General features: G+C 42.2%; 1 protein-coding gene across 1 annotated transcript in view; it reads right to left on the minus strand.

The window, feature by feature from the left end:
• Positions 1 to 22,497, minus strand: part of LOC136627908 (transmembrane protein 132D-like) — a gene marked incomplete at its 5' end in the record, with an annotated part of 499,530 nt that overhangs the window by 12,727 nt on the left and 464,306 nt on the right. Inside the window, one exon of the mRNA XM_066603406.1 lies at positions 7,076 to 7,281. Coding sequence (XP_066459503.1) covers positions 7,076 to 7,281 — 206 coding nt within the window. The remainder of the gene's footprint in view (positions 1 to 7,075; positions 7,282 to 22,497) is intronic.

Here is a 22,497-nt window from a genome sequence, read left to right on the forward strand (position 1 = left end):
AGCATTGCGTCCTGCATTAATTTTACGTTGTCCAGGGCCAGTAGTGGTGAGGCAGGGACAGAAGACATATTTAGTGTATATAGGCAGTGGGCCTTTTCAAAAACATTTGGGAAAAAAAATCTATTTGGGCAGCCTGTGACCGTCCTCAGTGTACTGGGTCACTGCTGGGGGTAGTTGTCCTAATTCATACGCAGCCAGCTAAGTGTTACAGCAGGCTTGCGCAAAATTCTTTCCTGCCTCTGTGTTGCCTCTTACATCACCGCTGTATTCCTGTCTACAAGTGTACTGGGTCTCTGCTGGGGGTAGTTGTCCTAATTCATACGCAGCCAGCTAAGTGTTACAGCAGGCTTGCGCAAAATTCTTTCCTGCCTCTGTGTTGCCTCTTACATCACCGCTGTATTCCTGTCCACAAGTGTACTGGGTCTCTGCTGGGGGTAGTTGTCCTAATTCATACGCAGCCAGCTAAGTGTTACAGCAGGCCTGCGCAAAATTCTTTCCTGCCTCTGTGTTGCCTCTTACATCACCGCTGTATTCCTGTCCACAAGTGTACTGGGTCTCTGCTGGGGGTAGTTGTCCTAATTCATACGCAGCCAGCTAAGTGTTACAGCAGGCTTGCGCAAAATTATTTCCTGCCTCTGCTGTGCATTCCGTAAGCGAAGTCAGCCTCCAACCACAGGCCAATAAGCAGCACATTTAATTACAGCGTTCTGTTTCTGCACTACTGGTAATACAGCATGCTGAGGGGTAGGGGTAGGCCTAGAGGACGTGGACGCGGGCGAGGACGCGGAGGCCCAAGTCAGGGTGTGGGCATAGGCCAAGCCAGTGCGGTGGCCAGGGGTAGAGGCAGGGCCAGACTGAATAATCCATCAACTTTTTCCCAAAGCGCCCCCTCGCGCCATGCCACCCTGCAGAGGCCAATGTGCTCTAAGGTGTGGCAGTATTTCACAGAGACGCCTGACGACCGACGAACAGTGGTGTGCAACCTTTGTCACGCCAAGATCAGCTGGGGAGCCACCACCACCAGCATGCGCAGGCATATGATGGCCAAGCACACCACAAGGTGGGACGAAGGCTGGGACAGAGTCAGAGCCTGGGACCGCTCACGTCCTACCCACCCCCAGAATTGCGGGCCCCAGCTCGGTGCTGGTATCTGCGGCGGTGTATGCTTCCTCCACTAAAGCACCCTCCTCCTCCTCCTCCTCCTCCAACGCAACCTCTGTCTCGCAATCAAGATGTGTCAGCAGCAACAGCACATCGCCAGCAGTCGGTGTCGCGCGGCGTGGCAGCACAGCGGTGGGCAAGCGTCAACAGGCCGTGCTGAAACTACTCAGCTTAGGAGGGAAGAGGCACACGGCCCGCGAACTGCTGCAGGGTCTGACAGAGCAGACCGACCGCTGGCTTTCACTGCTGAGCCTCCAACCGGGCATGGTCGTGTGTGACAATGGCCGTAACCTGGTGGCGGCTCTGCAGCTCGGCAGCCTCACGCACGTGCCACGCCTGGCCCATGTCTTTAATTTGGTGGTGCAGCGCCTTCTGAAAAGCTACCCACACTTGTCATACCTGCTCGGAAAGGTGCGCCGGGTCAGCGCACATTTCCGCAAGTCCAAGACGGACGCTGCCACCCTGCGGACCCTGCAACATCGGTTTAATCTGCCAGTGCACCGACTGCTGTGCGACGTGCCCACACGGTGGAACTCTACACTCCACATGTTGGCCAGACTCTATGAGCAGCGTAGAGCTATAGTGGAATACCAACTCCAACATGGGTGGCGTAGTGGGAGTCAGCCTCCTCAATTCTTTACAGAAGAGTGGGCCTGGTTGGCAGCCATCTGCCAGGTCCTTGGAAACTTTGAGCAGTCTACCCAGATGGTGAGCGGGGATGCTGGAATCATTAGTGTCACCATTCCTCTGCTATGCCTCTTGAGAAGTTCCCTGCAAAGCATAAAGGCAGACGCTTTGCGCTTGGAAACGGAGGCGGGGGAAGACAGTATGTCGCTGGATAGTCAGAGCACCCTCATGTCTATATCTCAGCGCGTTGAGGAGGAGGGGGAGGAGCATGAGGAGGAGGGGGAAGAGACAGCTTGGCCCACTGCTGAGGGTACCCATGCTGCTTGCCTGTCATCCTTTCAGCGTGTATGGCCGGAGGAGGAGGAGGATCCCGAAAGTGATCTTCCTAGTGAGGACAGCCATGTGTTGCGTACAGGTACCCTGGCACACATGGCTGACTTCATGTTAGGATGCCTTTCTCGAGACCCTCGCGTTACACGCATTCTGGCCACTACGGATTACTGGGTGTACACACTGCTCGCCCCACGGTATAAGGAGAACCTTTCCACTCTCATACCCGAAGAGGAAAGGGGTTCGAGAGTAATGCTATACCACAGGACCCTGGCGGACAAACTGATGGTAAAATTCCCAACCGACAGCGCTAGTGGCCGAAGGTGCAGTTCCGAGGGCCAGGTAGCAGAGGAGGCGCAGAGATCAGGCAGCATGTACAGTGCAGGCAGTGGAACATTCTCCAAGGCCTTTACCAGCTTTATGGCTCCCCAGCAAGACTGTGTCACTGCTCCCCAGTCAAGGCTGAGTTGGCGGGAGCACTGTAAAAGGATGGTGAGGGAGTACGTAGCCAATCGCACGGCCGTCCTCGGTGACGCCTCTGCCCCCTACAACTACTGGGTGTCGAAGCTGGACATGTGGCCTGAACTCGCGCTGTATGCCCTGGAGGTGCTTGCTTGTCCTGCGGCTAGCGTCTTGTCAGAGAGGGTGTTTAGTGCGGCTGGGGGAATCATCACGGATAAGCGTACCCGCCTGTCAACCGACAGTGCCGACAGGCTTACACTCATCAAGATGAACAAAGCCTGGATTTCCCCAGACTTCTCTTCTCCACCAGCGGACAGCAGCGATACCTAAACAATACGTAGGCTGCACCGGCGGATGAAAGCATTGTTCTCTATCACCATCAAAAACGGGGACCTTTTTGCTTCATCAATCTGTGTATTCTATTCATCCTCCTCCTCCTGAAACCTAACGTAATCACGCCGAACGGGCAATTTTTCTTAGGCCCACAAGGCTCAGTCATATAATTTTTGTAAACAATTTTTATACGTTTCAATGCTCATTAAAGCGTTGAAACTTTCACCTGAACCAATTTTTATTTTAACTGGGCTGCCTCCAGGCCTAGTTACCAATTAAGCCACATTAACCAAAGCGATTAATGGGTTTCACCTGCCCTCTTGGTTGGGCATGGGCAATTTTTCTGAGGTACATTAGTACTGTTGGTACACCAATTTTTTGGGGCCCTCGCCTACAGTGTAATGCAATTAATTTTTTGCCCACCTGCATTAAAGCTGATGTTACATCAGCTGTGATGGGCAATGCAATTGGATATATTTATGTACCGCCGGTGGCTTCCTGGCACCCACCCATGCTGTGGGTCCACAGGGAGTTGTAACTGCATGTGTTCACTTCTAAAGAACCCCAGTCTGACTGGGGCATGCAGTGTGGGCCGAAGCCCACCTGCATTTAATCGGACGTTACCTCAGCTGTGATGGGCACTGCAATGGGATACATTTATGTACAGCCGGTGGGTTCCAGGGAGCCACCCATGCTGTGGGTGCACACGGAATTCCCATTGCGGAGTTGTACCTGCCTGTGACTATTTAGAAAAAACCGCGGTCTGACTGGGGCATGCAGACACATTGACAGAATGAATAGTGTGTGGCACATAGGTTCCCCATTGCTATGCCCACGTGTGCAGCTCCTGATGGCGGTGGCACAGGATTATATTTCTCATTGCTTCTGTACAGCATTGTGGGCTATCGCCCCGCCCCTTTTAAAGAGGGTCGCTGCCTAGCCGTGCCAACCCTCTGCAGTGTGTGCCTGCGGTTCCTCCTCATGGCAGATGCACTTATAAATAGACATGAGGGTGGTGTGGCATGAGTGCAGCTGAAGGCTGCGCAGGGACACTTTGGTGTGCGCTGTGGACACTGGGTCGTGCGGGGGGGGGGGGGGGGGGGTTGGGCAGCATGTAACCCAGAAGAAGTGGCAGCGGAGTGTCATGCAGGCAGTGATTTTGCTTTGTTGGAGGTAGTGTGGTGCTTAGCTAAGGTATGCATTGCTAATGAGGGCTTTTCAGAAGTAAAAGTTGTTGGGAGGGGGGGGGGCACTCTTGCCGCTATTGTGGCTTAATAGTGGGACCTGGGAACTTGAGATGCAGCCCAACATGTAGCCCCTCGCCTGCCCTATCCGTTGCTGTGTCGTTCCCATCACTTTCTTGAATTGCCCAGATTTTCACAAATGAAAACCTTAGCGAGCATCGGCGATATACAAAAATGCTCGGGTCACCCATTGACTTCAATGGGGTTCATTACTCGAAACGAACCCTCGAGCATCGCGATAATTTCGTCCCGAGTAACGAGCACCCAAGCATTTTGGTGCTCGCTCATCTCTATTTGGTATCACTGTAATTGAAATGACTTGTAGACTAAAGTTATAATTTATTTATATTGCATGGTGCATAAAGCCAAAAAATAATAGAGAATTTAACTGACACTCCCCAAAAAATGTGCAAATATAAAATGTATAAAGGTAAATCAATAATGATGTGTAACCCTAAATTATGCAATGGCAAAGAAATCATATGGCTATATCAATGTTAAAATAAAAATGTTATGGTTCTTGAAACGATGTGCTGGAAAAATGGAAAAAAAAAATGACAAGTTCTGAAGTCCAAATAATTAAAAGGTAATATATGCATGAAAATGTAAGGTGAATCCCCAGATTTAGTTTTAATGCTGGGTCCTGGGCACCACAGCCAGACACTACATTCCTTTACATCATTGAATAACTTCCAGAAGGTATTTTCTTGGACTTTTTCTATGTCACTATCAAGACACTCTGGAATTAATTGTACCAGTGTGTTGCTGCCTACACCACCACTGTTCAGTGCAAACCATCTAGGCATTAAGTATGAGGTCTCCTTCAACCTTTGCTCATTAACATTATTTATTTGCCTGCTCAGGGATTCACTATTTGGATAGTGGTAGATCGCTCTCCAAAAAGGCCCATTTTGCCCGATTGTCTGGATTACTCACTGCAGCTCAGTTGGCTCAAATATTCTTCAAGGAGATAGTTTGTCTCAACAGTCTCTCACATTGTCTCGGATCATACAAAACAGTTTGCTTCCAAATCCTGGAGAGCACTATGTAAAGTCTTGAAGATCACCTGGGCTTTTCTTTTAAATACTATCCCCCAGAAAATGAATAGTTGGAATGGATTAAGCAGGTCCTTAAGCAAATTTTTCAAACTTATTTGAATGCCCATCAATATAATAGATCCAAAATATAAATTTTTGTTTGCCCACAGCAATTGCATCACCAATTCTTATCATGAATCTCCATTTGAGATACTCTACAGTAGAAGGCCAAGTTTTTGTCTCAAAATTTTAGCACACCCCTGGGTTTCTATTGTCGAACATGTTTTTTGAGGCTGACAGTAGTGTTGACAAACACTAAGACCCAAATCCCAAAATTGCACCAGGAGGTACAGTCTGGTTATCCAAGAAAAATATCCAATTAAAAGATCTGTTCTACAAGCTTGCTTCATGTTCTTCTTGGACCAGGTCTATAAACAATCTCCTGGTGATGACTCTTGGGTCTATTCTTGACTATACTACTACTTCTATTGTGATATTGTCACCAATCATTGGCGACCATTCTGTGGAGTGCCACCAGGGAATCCAATTTAGTTCATGTCTCCTTAAAAAGGTTTATTGTGGAGAATAGAGAGATTCATTAAACTCCACACCCCAGTCTAGCCAATGCCAAACTGATTTGTGTTTTGAAAATCCATTTCTCCAGTGAGAAACAACATTTTATTTGTTCGAAATTTGGAACTATGGCTATTAAAAAATCTACAATATTAAAGTTGGGTCTTAAGCTGACCATGGACATAAGTGTATAAAGCAGGAGTCTGTCTTTTTTCAACAAACTGTTGGCTAGCTTATTCACATGCATTCATTCAATAGATGGACTACAGGCAATATGTGGAGCAATTGATCAGCTAGTAGTGGGTTGCAATCAATCGGTTATTGCCTATGGCTAGGTGCACATTTGCATTAAAAGAATGGTCTATGTTAAGTCTGCATAGAAAAAAAGGACATTTTCCCATTTGTGTGCAGTTTTGTGTGGCCTCTGTATTTGGTCTGTGTGTCTGTTTTTCATGTTCACAAAACAGGTTCACTTTCTTTTCTGCATTGCTTAAAGAAATAAGGATGGCACACTGATAGCACATGGATGGCATCAGAGTGCTGTCCATTTTCTTCTATCCCCATAGACTTGCATGTCATGAGTTATTTCATGCAGTTCATGTGTGCATGAAAAGCTCTGTGTTGTGTGTTCATTCAATAATATAGATCTGTATGCGCTCTGTGTGAAATCTGTTTTTTAATTGGGCTCCATATGGGTGAAAAAAAACCTCTAGTGTGTGCAATGAACATTCATTGGTATGTTCAGGTTTGCATCCACAGACCTCAGTATGTGCATGGCGATATGCCCAAGCTAGCATGTCTATAGATAACTCAAGAGCTTCACGTTACACTGAATAATTAGCCACTCCTAAAATGAAAGAATCAGTTTATTGTTTTGTTTTTTTTAAAACCTTATATATCACTCTTCAAAAAATATGTATATTATTCCTGACATGAAGATTTATATAGTATTCTATTGACATTTTCTTACCTATTTTAGTGAAAGTAGTTATAAACATTCTGCTGTTTACACGGCTGTTTTTCATGTGGATATTCAAATGACGTTCCTTACATCTCTTCTCAAACTTGCATTGAATTTGACATTAAATGTTCAGCAGAAATATTTGAGAATCATGTATAATAGAAGCTGCTCTTACTTATGATCAGTGAAAGGTTAGGAGATACTATTAGTCCTTAGGTAACACAATCAATACTAAGAAGCCATTTAGCAGCCCTCTGTTCATGTTTATTTTGTGCTCTGGAAACCATTGATTTCACAGCCTAATGACTTGTGCGAATTGATGTTAAGCACAGTAACGCTGCACATACCTCTTATTTGCCATTATGGGAACCCTCCAACCTTTGATCTGATTTAATTCAGTGTCAGACAAATCTATCAGCAGAGGAAGCCGTGGGACCCACACTGTCATTTCTAGTGAGGGCTTGAAATGTTGATAGGAGAAATTCACAATGGCATTAACCTTCCCTTTCATTTCCTTTCCATTTACAAAGACATAGTCACAGCGGTCTGAAACCTGTTAAAGGGTAAAAGAACAAGTTCATTGGCTTATAAACCTCCAGGGAAACTTTACATAGCAATGAATTGCTTCTTCGAGAGCCCTGCAGAAATCAACATATAGGACAACAATTCTAATTAAATAAGAGCTACTAATCACTTGTAGAAAATGGAGGAAAGGAAGACATGGAGAGTTATTAGCTTCATTTTGTTTACGATCTAACTCTTCAATGTTTAAACATTTTCCAGGATTTAATTATCTTCATGGTAGGATTCAATATGGATTATAATCATCACTGCATATTACTCTATGATACACATGCTCTTAGGTGGTTTCCTGCTAGAGATGAAAGATGCAAAAAATGTTTTCATGGGTTAGGGAGTGATTTTATTTTCCAATGATTATAATTGTAACTTACTATTACCCTACACTTGTGCTCTTCCTAAGGAGAGTTGTTTCCCCTTTCAACCCACGTTATAGGCCTCTTACTAGACAAGCCAGAATGCTACCGCACACTGAGGAGGGGCAAACACCCCGAAACAGCTGTCTGTGTATGGATTCTGGCTTGGTTTTTTTCAATTACCAATCATTGCTCTGCAGATCTGTATAAAGGGTCAAGCATTGATTAGAAGGAATGCTGCAGTCCAATGGGTGGCGCTGCAGAGGTATTGTTCCATCTTCCTTATTTGCATATTACCCAGAGGAGCATGGATGGCCTTATAAGTCTAAGGAGAGATGTTACCCCTCCTGACCCTTGTGACCAAGACACATGTTTTACTTAAGACATTTACAGATAAACCTTTTAAAAGATTATGTTGACGCTGCACTTTCATGACTAGGAAACATTTCCATTAGTGCACACATTCCGGTCAATGATTTCACTGAACCTCAGGGCAAATTCTGTGCATATCTTTTGCATGCACACTATAAGGACACAAATATTTGTACACTGCATGTTTTTCAGAAAAAGTTCTTTATTATTCTATTTAGTAACATGTAGGCCATCTTTTTGCTTGTATTACAGCGGCAACACATAGAGGCATACTTTCTATAAGTTCTCTAAGTCTGGTCAGGAATAGCTCGCCATTCCTCATGCAAGGCTGTGAAAAGAGATTGTTGTGAGGATGGGCGTGGGTGGCGGTGTCGTACCCATCACTCCAGTTCGTCCCACAAGTGCTCGATTGTGGATGAAGGAATAGTTATTATAAAATGAGCAGCTTTTTATTTTACCCATGCCCTTTCCAGCATACTGTTCGGCAAACTCAGTATTTGCATATTTTCTGATCTTCTACAGTGTCCAAATACTTTTGTCCATATAGTGGATATTGTGAGTGTTTATAATGATCTCAGATGCTAATCCAGAAGTTCTGGATGAGATGGACAGCTGATGCGCGATAGGAGGCATTGCATCAATGTGCAACCTGTGCACTTTTGCTGATATACTACTGTCCCAAACGGTCCACTGGACAGCATCATAACTGATGTTTCTACACTATATACATTATGTACTGGACGCGCTTGCATCACATCCCAAGTGCATCACAGTTCCTACAACATATATAAAACACAAAATGAGAATACAACTAAGCCATTCTTATCTCAGACACAACTCAGCGATCCTGACAGAAGACACTGACCTACCACCACCACAGAGATCTGATGGGCTGAAGGCCCTTCGTTGATGTCACTGCTATGGGAGGAGCCATTGTGCAGTTTGAAAAAAGAGATCCGGGGAGGCCGAAGGACCTGTGGTGATATCACTGCTGTGGGAGGAACCATTGTGCAGTTTGGTAGAAAGTACTGTATACTGGATAAGCGGACAGCAGTCACTAGGACCTGTGATAACATCACCGTCATATGATAATCTGTGTGGGTCAAGCCAGGGATCACATGACTAGGGGCTGATCACTGTATCCAGGAGTCTGCTGAGCTGGTGATGTCTGGAAATGAGCATGGATGTACCACAGCTGTGTGTGTGTGTGATGTGTGTGAATCAGGATGCATGTAGTAGAGCAATGTGGGATGTGTGGGGATCATAATGAATGTACCATGCAGCACAGCTGTACGGCGCGTTCCGCCACCAGAAACACTGGTACTATAATTTCCTAATAATTACTAGTATTGAATAAAGATGACATAGACTGTATATTACATGCTTGACGTGCTACATATTCTTTATATTATATGGTATAAATCTTATAAAATACTTTACATTGGTCTCTCAGCAAACATTGGTTTAACTGGCAGTGATATGTGCCTGCATATTAATATAAACACACTAAATATATTTTAAAATGCAATTTAAACATTTCCAAAGCATCTTACACTGACCTAAGCTAGAACTGTCCATGACATCCTTCGTTTAGATTACAAATTTAAATTGCGGTTACAATTTGGATTAGACACAGATTTAATACATGTCATTAGTATTAAATAAAAAATATGCAAGCAGAGAAAAATAACAAAATGGAATATATTTAAACATGATTCATGTACCAGCACAAAGATCTTCCAAGGCAACCTGGCGCGTCAAAGATTGTCTTTGGGTTAAGGACATTGACAAAGAGTTCGGCTTGGCTCTTGTGATATTTGAATTGACATCAGTGAGAAGCATTAGCTGAGAATTTGGAGGTCTTTGGAAGAAGTTCAGAAAGGTTCTGTTGTCATTCTGCTAATCAGCTTTACAAGCAAGTGGGTGGAGGGAGGATTTAAGAAAAGGGGAAGTTTTCTCTTTCATTGAGCCACCACTGTGCTCTCCTGCCAATTTTGCTGGGTTCTGATTAGACATTCAAACCCTGGATCTTAAAGCCAGTCGTTTTGATCATGGGAAATATTTTTTTGGTCAAATTTCAAACATGCCAATATACTGTACCAGTGCCAGCATTTCTTCAGTACATTGGAAGAAATATCAGTTTTAAGACATCAAAACTTCATTTATCTTATGCCCTTGGATATATAGATGGTTGAATTATGTTGCAGCCGTAATCCAGCTGACAAAATAATATACTGACAAGTAAAGGATTTATCCATTTCTGGGAAAAAATAGAAATAGCTGCTATTTATGCAAAACAAACAAATTACAGCGATCACCTCTCTTTCTGCTGGCGATATAACACTTGCTCTCCTAAGGTCCCCCCTGGTTACGAGTGGTCTCCATATAACTGCTGGCCACAGCCGTCACATGCTCTACTATCGGCATCACTGCTCAGTAATGGGACCCATGATGTCAAGAATACAGCACGACAGCTGTAGCCATTGGTTGACTGCAGCGGTCACCAGCAGTATGAAATATCACTGCTGCCCCCTTGTAAATAGAGACTGGGGTGGGGGCGCAGGAGTGGGAGGCAACATTGAAAACAAATTTATTTTTATGGTTTTGCACAAATGGCAGTGGTTTTTATTTTTTATTTCCAAAGTTAGATACCATTTTAATTAACCAACATACTCACATTAAGGCCATTTTCACGATGGCCAGTATTTTCACCGATATTTTGCATCAGTTTTTGTCAACCACAATCAGTTATTGGTTCTGAACATGGAAGAGTGACTCATTTTTCCATTATAATTCTTCTTCTGTATGTTATGTTATATTCCTGGTTTTGACCTACAAATAATGCTACAAAATGCTGACGAACATACTGCTGTCTAATACTGGCCTTAGTAACAAAAGAAAATAATCGATCAGAAGGATTTGTTTCTTATTTAGTGCTTATTGTACATAAATGTCTGTCTCCATCATCCCTCCATCCACTGGGCGTCCAGCAATATAACCCAACTCCCTTTCTCACACTAATCCACTAATGTTAAAAGGACTTTCCACTAAGCCACCAAGAAATAAAGTGGATCTTCCACAGACATATTAAGGTCTTGATTTACTTTTCAAATAAGAAATACAACTTAGTATTTCAGTTCAAAGAATAGATTAGGTACAGAGGAAAAAAAATGCAACTTCTGTTTTCATGGATTTTGCTTTCATTATTTCTTTTTATTTGAGGCTTTTGTTCTCTTTGTTGTTTTCAGCATTAGAGACATGCCATAGCTGCATAGAGGTTTCATCCCTAACTCAAGGCGACGGATATGGCTATTTTATTCCTAAAGCTGGCCATACACTAGAGATTTTAAACATCCAAAAAGGCTGATTTAGACCATTTACCATTGTCTCATGACACAAAGGATTGTGAAAAACACAGAAAGAAGCCAGCGATCTGTGGAAAATATGATTTGTTGTGTCGGGTCAGGTGAAAAACGTGGGCTATACTTGTACAGTCATTCATGCTAAACCTATAGATGTTTATCTCCTCAATGGTAGTCAAGACCAGGTCATTGATCATCAATTTTTCATTTTTCAAGCTGACATCTAGAACTAAAACAACATTCACAGACCAACTGTGAACCACAAGTTGCTCTGGTTATAGCAAACTTAATTTTCTGTACTTCTTGCTTTTAGATTAATTTGAGTTTAATACTGTATTGTTCATTTATATATATTGTATCTCCATAGCTATCCCCAAGCTAAGTTCGCACGAAAGGTAGTATCTGTTTGATGCTCATAAATGATTTTAAAAGGGGCACATTGATCTCGCTGTGCAGCCCCCAAACTGTAAAACTGACATATGGTGGTGCTTCAGAATGAGTAACCTTATGTCCCTTATGAGTGTTACTAATGCTATTAGGTACATCCCTTTGTGTGCCTCTGTATTCAGTAGTGCCCCCTGTGATGCCCACAAGCTGTAGAATAACTTTAAAATATTACTTGTTAAAGGGCCTCTGTCATCACTGCTGAGTACCATAAACTACATTATGGGGCTCAAAATGTGAGGGGCCAAGGGGTCAGAGGAGCTGCTTTTTATACTCTCCATGGCCATGTTCCAGCTCTGTGCCCCTGAGAAATCCACACGCACATACAATATGACTCTTTTTAGAAGGTTACGGTAGCAGAAATGCAGTCCTAAGCTCCCGCTCACAACCTGAAGGTTGCAAATTCAATCTCCGCTTGGTTCAGGTAGCTGGCTCAGGGTTGACTCAGCCTTCCATCCTTCCGAGGTCAGTCAAATGAGTTCCTAGCTTGGTGGAGGGTAATAAATAAAATTACCTGAAAGTGCTGCCGAATAAGTTTGCGCTATACAAATAAGATTTATTTATGGAAGAGCGCACACGCCTTGTGGAAAGAGTTGACCTGTGTGCCCAAAGCTGGAACAGCGGCTTTGTAAGTATAGAAAGCAAGTCCCTGGACTTTGTCCCCTCACCTTTAATCCCCATAATGTACTTTATGGGTTCAAAGATAACGGCAGGTTCCCTTTAACTACTATCGAATAGCCTTGCTGTCTAAGCATCTGTGGCTTGTGTTCCTTAGACATGATACTACGATTTGCCCACCAAAGTAGCATTAACATTGTTGCGGTCTTCCGCTAGTGAAACCAAGGGTCTGCAGATGAGCATGAGCGGGGAAAATCTGAAGTTCCCAGGTAGCTGCCATTTTTTTAATACAGTGTTTTGTTACTTTGCACATCACAACTGCCAAAACTGCCAATTACATTTCACACTACAATTCTTTTGTTTAACTTTCAGATTACGTATGTATAATCACATCTATAGAAACTTAGCAAATAACCGCAATTAAAAGAAGCTTCAGCATGCCATACAATTTCCCATATTAATCAAGAGAACTGTGCATTTGTTTCCAGTTATAATCAACTGTTGCTGCAATTGTCTGCAGTAATTAGCACTGCGGTTCGTGTTTGTGCTCTGTGATAAACAGATGTAGCTAGTATCGATACAACATTTAGTCTCAAATTTAAGGATGCTCTCCATGTCGCAGCCAGCGCTGGGGCTTGCCCCTTATCATTAATCAGGCCAAGCACATGCCCGGCCTTCTCATTACCGAGAGCATGCTCTGGAGCTGATTAACAATCTTTACAGGAAGAAAATGTTTATCACTCGGTAAATCTGCTGGCAGCCTCGCTGATAGATACTTAATAATTGTCTGCTAGTAAAATGTGCATTCATCTGCTGGGAGGACTTAGGATTTACTGGGCCTTCAGGGATGTCTGATTATGAAAAAAAAAAAACTTCACACTGTTCCTCTTGATAGCTTGTGTTCTAGAAGATTTTATGTCTGGCATTTTAATCTTAATGCATGGTATGTAGGACAGTAATCCGCTTCCATACAAGCTTTATTTATAATGTATATTTCAAACGGGCCCTGCAGTCCTGGCAGGCTTACAAAATATTTGCCAGCAGGTTTTAGCATTTTGGGGCAAATGCATCTCTTAGCTTTATACATAAGCATGTTACTTAGCGGAATAACAGTTGCATTAATAGAGCTGCTTGTAACACATTAGTGCGGAAGAGCACAGGAATACAATTTTTGCTAGCATGCTTCAGATCAGTAAAGCCCTTGTGCGAATGAAAGAATAAAGCAGAAACAGAGCATTGTTCCTTTTAAGATGCAATTACATGATCACAGCTCTCCAAAATTTGTCAGCATAAAATCCAACCCATTTACGCAGTACATCAAACAGACGTGTTGATGGATTTTATTCTTTTCCTTTTCATATAGAAATCACGTTATTCATACTTGTCAACTCTCTGTGAGAAAATTGCAGCAATTGTAAAAGTATTTAGCAGCCTGTGGATTTATAGGTTGATATATTCCAGCTTCTATAGGCTAAAAAGTAACACAGTTGAAAGAACATAGCTGGATGTTGTTAAGGTATTTATAAAAGGATCAGAAGCGGAGATGGGGAAGACATGGTGGCTTCTAATAATGCCGCAAAAGAATTTTACTGTTTATATGCTTTCCTTATTTTGGCATTTTTCAAGTGTTATAGAAGATCAAATGGAAATGGAATAATCTGGAAAGCAGGCGCACGAATAGAACACTAAAGTAATAAAACAATATAATCCGTTTTTGTTATTTCTTATTTTACCGTATAATTCCTTAATATACAGTAGTATCATACAAATGCTCTCCTTATCCAGCAGAGCCTCCTGACAGTAACATTCAGTGCTTGCCTTGCAGAGCTGTCAGGGACCTTTCACACAAGTGGAATTATTTCGCCATGACGCTCTGCAAGATGCAGAGCTACAGAATTCTGCACCCAAGTCTGCAGGTCTAAGGCCTCATGGTCATGGTGGACTGGATTCCGCATGCGGGAGCCCACAGCGGAATCCAACCCTGACCATGGCTGAGGACACTGTGGGTCTTCTACTTACCCGTTCCGGACTTCATTTTCTTCACTACGGATGTGTGCGGAAGCACCGACTGGTGTGCCGCTGCGCATTTGCTGTTGAGTTTATTTTTTAACTCCTGTTTTCCAGCAGAATCTGCGGCCCATCCGCAATTCAATTGTGGACAGGCCATGGTTCAGACGGCTTCCATTGACATCAATGGAAGTTGTCCATGCGGGATCCGCACTGAAATGGAACATGCTGCAATTTTTTTTCCAGATCAAAAGGTCCGCAAATTAAATCCGCATGCTTTGTTTAATTTGCGGACGCCCATGTTTCCCTACGGTTGGCTTGATTTGCAGATCTTCCATGTGGATGTCAAACCAGCCTGTGGACATTGGGCCTAACTGTGGATTTTGATATGGAATTGTATACAGATTTAACCCTTTTCTAGTTCCGCAGAATTTGCTGCAGAATTTGCAGCGGCTTGCAGTATGTACGCTGTGCTAATTTCACTCCTCCTGCAAGTGGATGCAGCACACAACAGTTCCCAGTCATTGTGAATTGCATAATGCAACTATGATATAATTCATCTAAAATCTATTATTTGGAATATAGACACAAATATATGATATGATACACTTGGTGTATTGTTTGGAATATAGATTTTAATATGTTATGCACTCCATAAGGGGAATAATGTTAGGTCTTTTTACTAATAGCCTCGAAATTAGACTGAAACTTGATGAATTATGTAATTTTTCTTTTTTAATAACAGTAGGTATATTGATATTTTTATAGTTCATAAACAGCTTTCTGTTTATAACTATTAAGCCTCGTTCAGACAAGTGTGGCTTACACGCTGCTACAGCAGCGTGCAAACCACGCTTCTATAGCAACCAATAGGTTGCTATGGAAGCACTCAAACAGAGCTTGTTTAACACTGCAGAATTCCTGCATGGAAGCAGCTCGTATGAATGAAGCCTAAAAAACGCTATTGTCTCTACTGTCATAATGATATTTAAATCTTCTGCAGTCAGCCCAATTCGAGTCTGCAGTGACATCACTTCGTAATCTTGAAGAGCATGGCTCCTCTAACAATGAAACTTTATTGATTTGGAACACATGTTGCGTTCCATTTTAAAGAACATGTGATCCATGCCTAAGCCACTCACAGCAACAGACCAGTGTGTGACATGGAACAAAGAATGTGAGGAGGTTTATATGTATGTGTGTGTATATAATATATATTTACCACTATATGTGTTTTTATACTTTGTTTGAAAAAGGTGCTTGCCAGCGCTGAAACGAGTTGCAACCTTCCTTTAGTAAACTAAACCATTCAGCTATTGGAATATTGATACATTTAACACCGATCCTTGGAGCACGGAGTCTTTTACTTTTTCCTATACTGGGCTAGTCATTGTTACAAGTCTTGTATAAAGAATCTAACATTGACTTGCAGGAATGCTGCTTTCCCATAGCTGACGCTGCAGAGGTATTGTCCCATCACCCTTATACGCAACAGCAAGTCACACAAAAATAAGACAAAGAAGTCACAAGATTTGCTGTCCCACGACTGGTTCAGAGCTATATTTTTGTTGTTAAAAAAAAGGATTAAATTGCAAGAAAGCTGCAGTTACATGGACTTACATTGATGTCTATGGTGAAAAAATTATGGAATAAAAAAATATCGCTTTTCGGTATAGAGTACCAACAAATGATGTGAGAATGTGCCAGCAAAAACTCTTACTTTGTAGTGTTGTGCAGACGATGTAACACCCAAAAAAACGTTATGGGCATCAGTCTCCTCCATATGGATGCAGAAGGATCTCCATGTATAAGCCAGCCAAGAAAAGAATAAGCAGGACCACAGAGTGCTAGAGAGCTGAGACACAGATAGGCAGGATGACAGATAGGGAATCTTTTTTCAGGCAATAAGTTTCAGAGTCAGATTGTCTCCTTCCACAAGCCATATACACAACAAATGTACAATCACTGTGCCCATGAAGGGCAATAATTAAAAGACCGAGGGAAACCTACAAGTGTGTATCTTCAGTAAGTATTAAAATGCAAGAACAAAATCTTATCATTTGAAAACATAAAACTATTGCACCAAAAAAAATTTGAAAAATCAAGGATCACCAATAAAATAAATACATAAAACACAAGCAATTTGCATATGCATATGAGTTGGATATTACGCATAGTGAAACTATGCACTACCAAAGATCCGAGCAGGATGGGAGTACAGCAGCGTACTGTAATACTAGTACATTGATAAGAGTTAAGTGAATGGTGTGTATATAGAGTCAAATAAATACATGTAAATAATATAAATCTGAATATAAAAATCAGATGAAGGTTCCATTGGTCAGGGGTTTGAGCCACTCAGGTGCTGTTACAAGCTGGCTGTGTGTGTGTGTATATATATATATATATATATAAACAAAAAAAATTGGAAGGTGAATAGAGTCCCCCAAATACATCTCTCATAGATGTTCAAACCTCTGATTGTGACCATCGTCCAAGTCTATGCACCAGCAGCAGATGCATCAGAGGAGGATATTGAGGACTTCAATGCCCAGGTCCAGAGTGCATTCAATAGAACGCCAAGAAAGGACGTTATCTACATAATGGATGACCTCAATGCCAAAGTCAGAGAAGGAGATGATGCAGGAGTGGTCAGCAAACATCGTCTACGGGAAAGAAATGACGCTGGGGACCGCTTTGTGCAGTTCTGCCAGTAAAACAAATTTAGATTCACCAACACGTTCTTTACCCAGCCAAAATAACGCCTCTACACCTGGACATCCCCAAATAGACAGCATCCCAACCAAATCGACTATATCCTCTGCCAGCAGAAATGGAAAGGTTCAATTTGCTCAGCAAAAATACTACCAGGTGCAGACTGTAGGTCTGATCACCAACTTATTATAACCAAGTAAGGGTCAGACTATGCAAGCTCAAACATCTTGACATACAGAAGAAATTTGATGTCAGCGAGATCCCTGCCAATATGCAGTTGAAGTGAGGAACAGGTTTGACTTGTTCAGGCAGGAAAGTGGGGAAACATCACTGAAATCACTCAAGAACATGTGCCATATAATAAGCCAGTTTGCAGTGTGAGCTGGCTAATTGCCAGCACCCTCCAGCTGGTACATATTCAAGGGGTGCACAGAAAATTGTAAACCAAATTTAAGGTAGTGGCAAAGCTGTGAAAATGTTTGTTCATTAACAGTGTGAGTAATTTTTTGTAGACAATCTTCCTGAGGGCTCAGTAACACGGGCGTCGATCCGGCCGTGTTCCTGCACGATAAGATGGCCGCACTGCAGGTGCGGACGACTCTCCACACCGTCGGAAGAAAGAACACATGACCGGCTCCATTGCCGGTCATGTGTTCTTTCTTCTTGCGGTGCGGAGTGTCGGACGCACCTACAGTGCGTCCGTCTTATCGTGCAGGAACACAGGTGGATCGGTGCCCGTGTGACTGAGCCCTGAGTTAAAGTAATCACTTTTTGTAGCGATCAGCTAATTTGCAAAAGTTTTTTTTTTCTGTTTGAAAATGTTAAATCTTATTCAAAATAACCAGCATATTAATTGGCATACCAGGGCAAAGCATGTTCTCATGGCACATCCCTATGTTTGTTGATATAAGGACCCCTGGAACCCAAAGATATTACTTGTCAAAAATGAGGAAGATCCTATTCAATAGGAACTTCTTCTGCCTTGTGGATATATGTGGATCCGAGGATGAGAAATGATTATAATCAATGGAAATCAGACCCTCATCATAGGAAATGTTTGTATAAAGAGCAGACACATCAGCTGTTAGGAGCCGAAGTGAGAAGGGGCACAATCCAAGGTTTTTATTTCATGAATGAGTTGTATGTGGAGATGAGTGAGCATACTCGTTAAGGACAAATACTCAAGTGAGTATTGTCCTTTTCAAGTACCTACCTGCTTGTCCGCAAAGATTCTGGTGCCGGCGGGAGGCAGCTGGGGAGAGGGGGGGGGGTCTCTCTCTCCCCCCCCCCCCCCTGCTCACTCCCGCAAGCCACCGCTCACCCCGCTGGCACCCGAATTTTTGTTTGTATGGCATTTGAAAGTTGAAAAACCCAATTCTGCAGGTATGGTAGGTGATGGTAAGAAACTGTTATTCATTTTTGTTAAGGAGGCTTTGTGAAAATGCTTCATTAATCAAATTCCCATAAGCCGTTCTGAGACCGGCTAAAGGGCTAAAAGTCAGCGCACAATAAAAATTTTCATCTGAGAGAATATTGTAAGCTTCAGATAAATAATTACGATTTTGAATCACAATCCTGCCTCCCTTATCAGTAATATGAGATAAAGATTTGATGGCAGATCTTTCTTGGGAGGTAAGATTATTTAAACTATCATTGGCTAAATTAATAGAGCAAAAATCATCACTCTCCAGGAAAAAGAAAGCGTCTACGACAGAAGCTCCACAGTGAGTTGGATTAAAACTGGATTTTGGTCTAACGTCAACTCTAACAATATTGTCTATCTGATAAGATAAGGGTTTGATAAAACTAGACATCTATGGTTGATTTTTTTTTCAACCAATGCAAAATTAGAGTTAATTTATGAATAAAACCATTTAAATCTAGAAAAAGTCTAAAATTATTAGGACTAGTAGTAAGACAGAATGAAAGACCTTTCACTAGAAGAAACATTTCATGTTTCTTGAGGGCGTAGTCCTAAAGTCTTCTTTAAAGCTTGATCTTGTTTCTCTTTGCTGCTGTTATGCATCTTCTGCCCCTTTCTTTTATGGTCATATCCTACTCTACGCCCTCTGCATTTTTTTTCCTTTTTGATGATAGTCAATGTGTAGACAGAAAAAAAATTGGTGATGGCTTTTCTTTTTGGGCTTATAATTGGAAGAAGGGCTAATGTTGTCTGATTTGTTGGTGTTAAATTCTGTAGTGTCTGTGAGATGATTGATGAAGGGAGTTAAAAGAAAAGGCTACTGAGATTGTGCGATAACCTACATTTAGTTCTAAATCCTCATCTGATCTAGAAATAGGAACACTATTAGTTGGTATTGAATCAGTCAAAACAGCTAACATCGAGCTAGTAGTTAACATAGCAGGCTCAGATTGTTAATTATTAGTAACAATGGTTGGCAAGCAAGCCGGTGATTCGAAACCATCATAGACTGACAGCTGTGAAGCTCTAAAAGAGTTGGAATTAGCCTCTAGTTGATGATTAGTGTTCATAATATATGCTCCAAAGTCACATGTGATTTGTGGCCTGCAACGAAAATCCAATTGAGTTGAATTATCTGTGATCGTCGTGTCCATTTGCAGGTCGCAACACAAGAGCATTGACAGGCAACTGATGTCATGTCACTTGTGACACATGCTGCCCTATAGCCATAGCTTAATAGTGAGGCATTGACATTTCCTCCCTTTTTGCTTTGACTAAAGTGAACATATTCCATTTATTCCAAAGTATTATGTTTAAAGTGGTTCCTGGATAGAACCACTTTATTTGCAGGAGTAAAATCAATAGTAAAAAGCCACAACATAAATTGACATGCTGAGGGTTTAAAATCTGTATATATTGCAGATTTTCCGCAGCTAATTCTGTTCCAACTGATGTGAACATACTCTAATGGTTTCGCATATATTTAAATATGTGTAAGGCTACACGCACATCAGCATTTTGCATTCCATTCTTCTGTTCCATCATAGGATCAGGAAAACAGAAAGCCAGATCTATCCTGTAATGGAAACAAATGGCGCAGGACGGACCCCATTTACTAAAATGGGTTCCGCCTGGCTTCCATCTTAGGGTGACTACCCACTAGCGGTTATTTTCTGCTCGAATTTGCTGCTATTTTTTCTTCCAATTGTCAATGGAACTTTCTAATGTTAAAAACTAGTGATGAGCGAACATACTGGCTAAGGGCAATTGCGCGAGCGAGCATTGCCCTTAGCGAGTACCTGCCCACTCAAGAGAAAAGGGTCGGCTGCCAGCGCGGGTGACAGGTGAGTTGCTGCAGTGAGCAGCGGGAGTGGTGGGGGGAGAGAGGGAGAGAGAGATCTCCCCTCCGTTCCTCCCCGCTCTCCCACGCCGCTCCCTGCCCGCCACCGGCAGCCGAATCTTTTCTCTCGAGTGGGCAGGTACTCGCTAAGGGCAATGCTCGCTTGAGCAATTGCCCTTAGCGAGTATGCTCGCTCATCACTATTAAAAATGCAAAGTTGCGTTGCCTTGCGGTTTTAACATTAGGAAGTCCCATTGACAATTGGAAGAAAAAATAGCAGCAAATTCGCAGCAGAAAAAAAACGCTAGTGGGTAGTCACACTTATCTGGCATTTTCACATGGATCTGCACCAGAGCTCCAAACAGAACCTTAGATGGAGATATGAACAGAGTAAGTAATGAAAGTGAATATGGAAGAAGTTTCATGAGGTCCTTTCAGCCAACCACTCTTTAGCCCTTTCCTTGATCAGATGTTCTTATTGCTCTATGAAACGGCTTGTTCACACCTACGTTAGGGCTCCATTAGGGCTACCAACTCTCTGTTCCATTTCTAGAGCTGAGAAACAGAATTAACACTGAAATAAACATTTCCACTTCTTTCCCCATTAATTTTATTCGGTTTTCAAAACAATGGAAATGTTTAAATTTGCTTCCATCCCTTTGAAAAAAACTGAAACTTAACAGAATGGAAACAAGCTGAAAGCTTTCTGTTGTTTTGAAAACACATTGAAATCAATGGGGAAAGAAGCGGAAATATTTATTTCAGTTTTAATTCTATTTCTCAGCTCCAGAAATGGAACAGAGGGATGGAAAGCTCTAACGAAGCCCTAACATAGGTGTGAACGAGCCGTAACTGGTCTTAACCGATTGAGAAAGAGATGGCAAGCTGACATCAGTTTGCCAATCTGTCACTAATTGAAGAAACAAAACCAGCAATATATACAAAAGAACAATTATAGGAAAAGAAGGAAATTAAAACTTGAAGAAAAAGATCAAAGAAAAAGCGAAGAAATCAAAAACCATAAACGTAGACGTAGATTTTATGATGGTAGAAAGTATGGTGAAAGGCAGAGACTGTAACACTTACAACTGTAGCTAAGAGGATTGCCTGCTGCTCTGATGTAATTGTAGCTTCCCATTATACACTTTCACTTTTGTATAGTTATCCCAAATGCTAAGAAATATTATCTGCATAGCATAAACTAACTATAACTCTTAATGCACCAACACCCTTCATGTGTTAACTCTTTGTAGTCTTATGGCTCAGTCATTAGTAATGTTGCCTTTTAGCACTGGGTCCTGGGCTCAAACCTGACCAAGGACATAATCTGCATGGAGTCTATACGTTCTCCTGTGATTGTCTGGCTTTCCTCTAGTTTCCTCCACACTCCAGAAATATGCTGAGAGTTTAAATGGCTTCCTACGAAATTGACCATAGTAGATGTTGGAATATGAACACCTTTACTACAGCTAGGGACTTCCCTGCCTCACAACTCCTTACATAACTGGAATTTCAAAGCTGTGATTTGATCACCTTGTATCAGAAAAGCACATTACGAATGTTTGTTGTTGTCTATGACTTTTTTCCCCAAATAACTCATCCCTTACATTTTCACACCATTGATATCCATGCTCACTTGTTTAACCTTTTCTGTTCTTAAAAAAATCACAATGATACTATTAACCCTTTGCAATCCAATTTTGGATTCTGGGTTCCTAGGGGGCTTTCTCTTTCTGTCATTATACAATGGCGCCATCTGTTGGCTAGAGCCAGTACTGCGGTATGGGACATGCTGGAGAGGCCCCCGTCAATAGAGCGGCCAGTAATCTACAGAAAAAATACCCTGCTGGATGTCGTCCGACATCGGAGCTGTACAGCCTTCAATCAGAATGTCTTTAGACGTCAGACAGTGGATTGGAAAGGGTTAAATTAAAAAAAAGGTTTTTAAACAATTTAAAAAATCTAGGTACCTATGTTTTTTTTAAAAAACACTCATTTATTTGTCTGGTGCTCATAATAAGTGGCATGATGCTTTCTTCTCCAATTTTTAAAG

The sequence above is a fragment of the Eleutherodactylus coqui genome, chromosome 5 (genome assembly GCF_035609145.1).
Source record: "Eleutherodactylus coqui strain aEleCoq1 chromosome 5, aEleCoq1.hap1, whole genome shotgun sequence".
NCBI classification, from domain to species: Eukaryota; Metazoa; Chordata; class Amphibia; order Anura; family Eleutherodactylidae; genus Eleutherodactylus; species Eleutherodactylus coqui.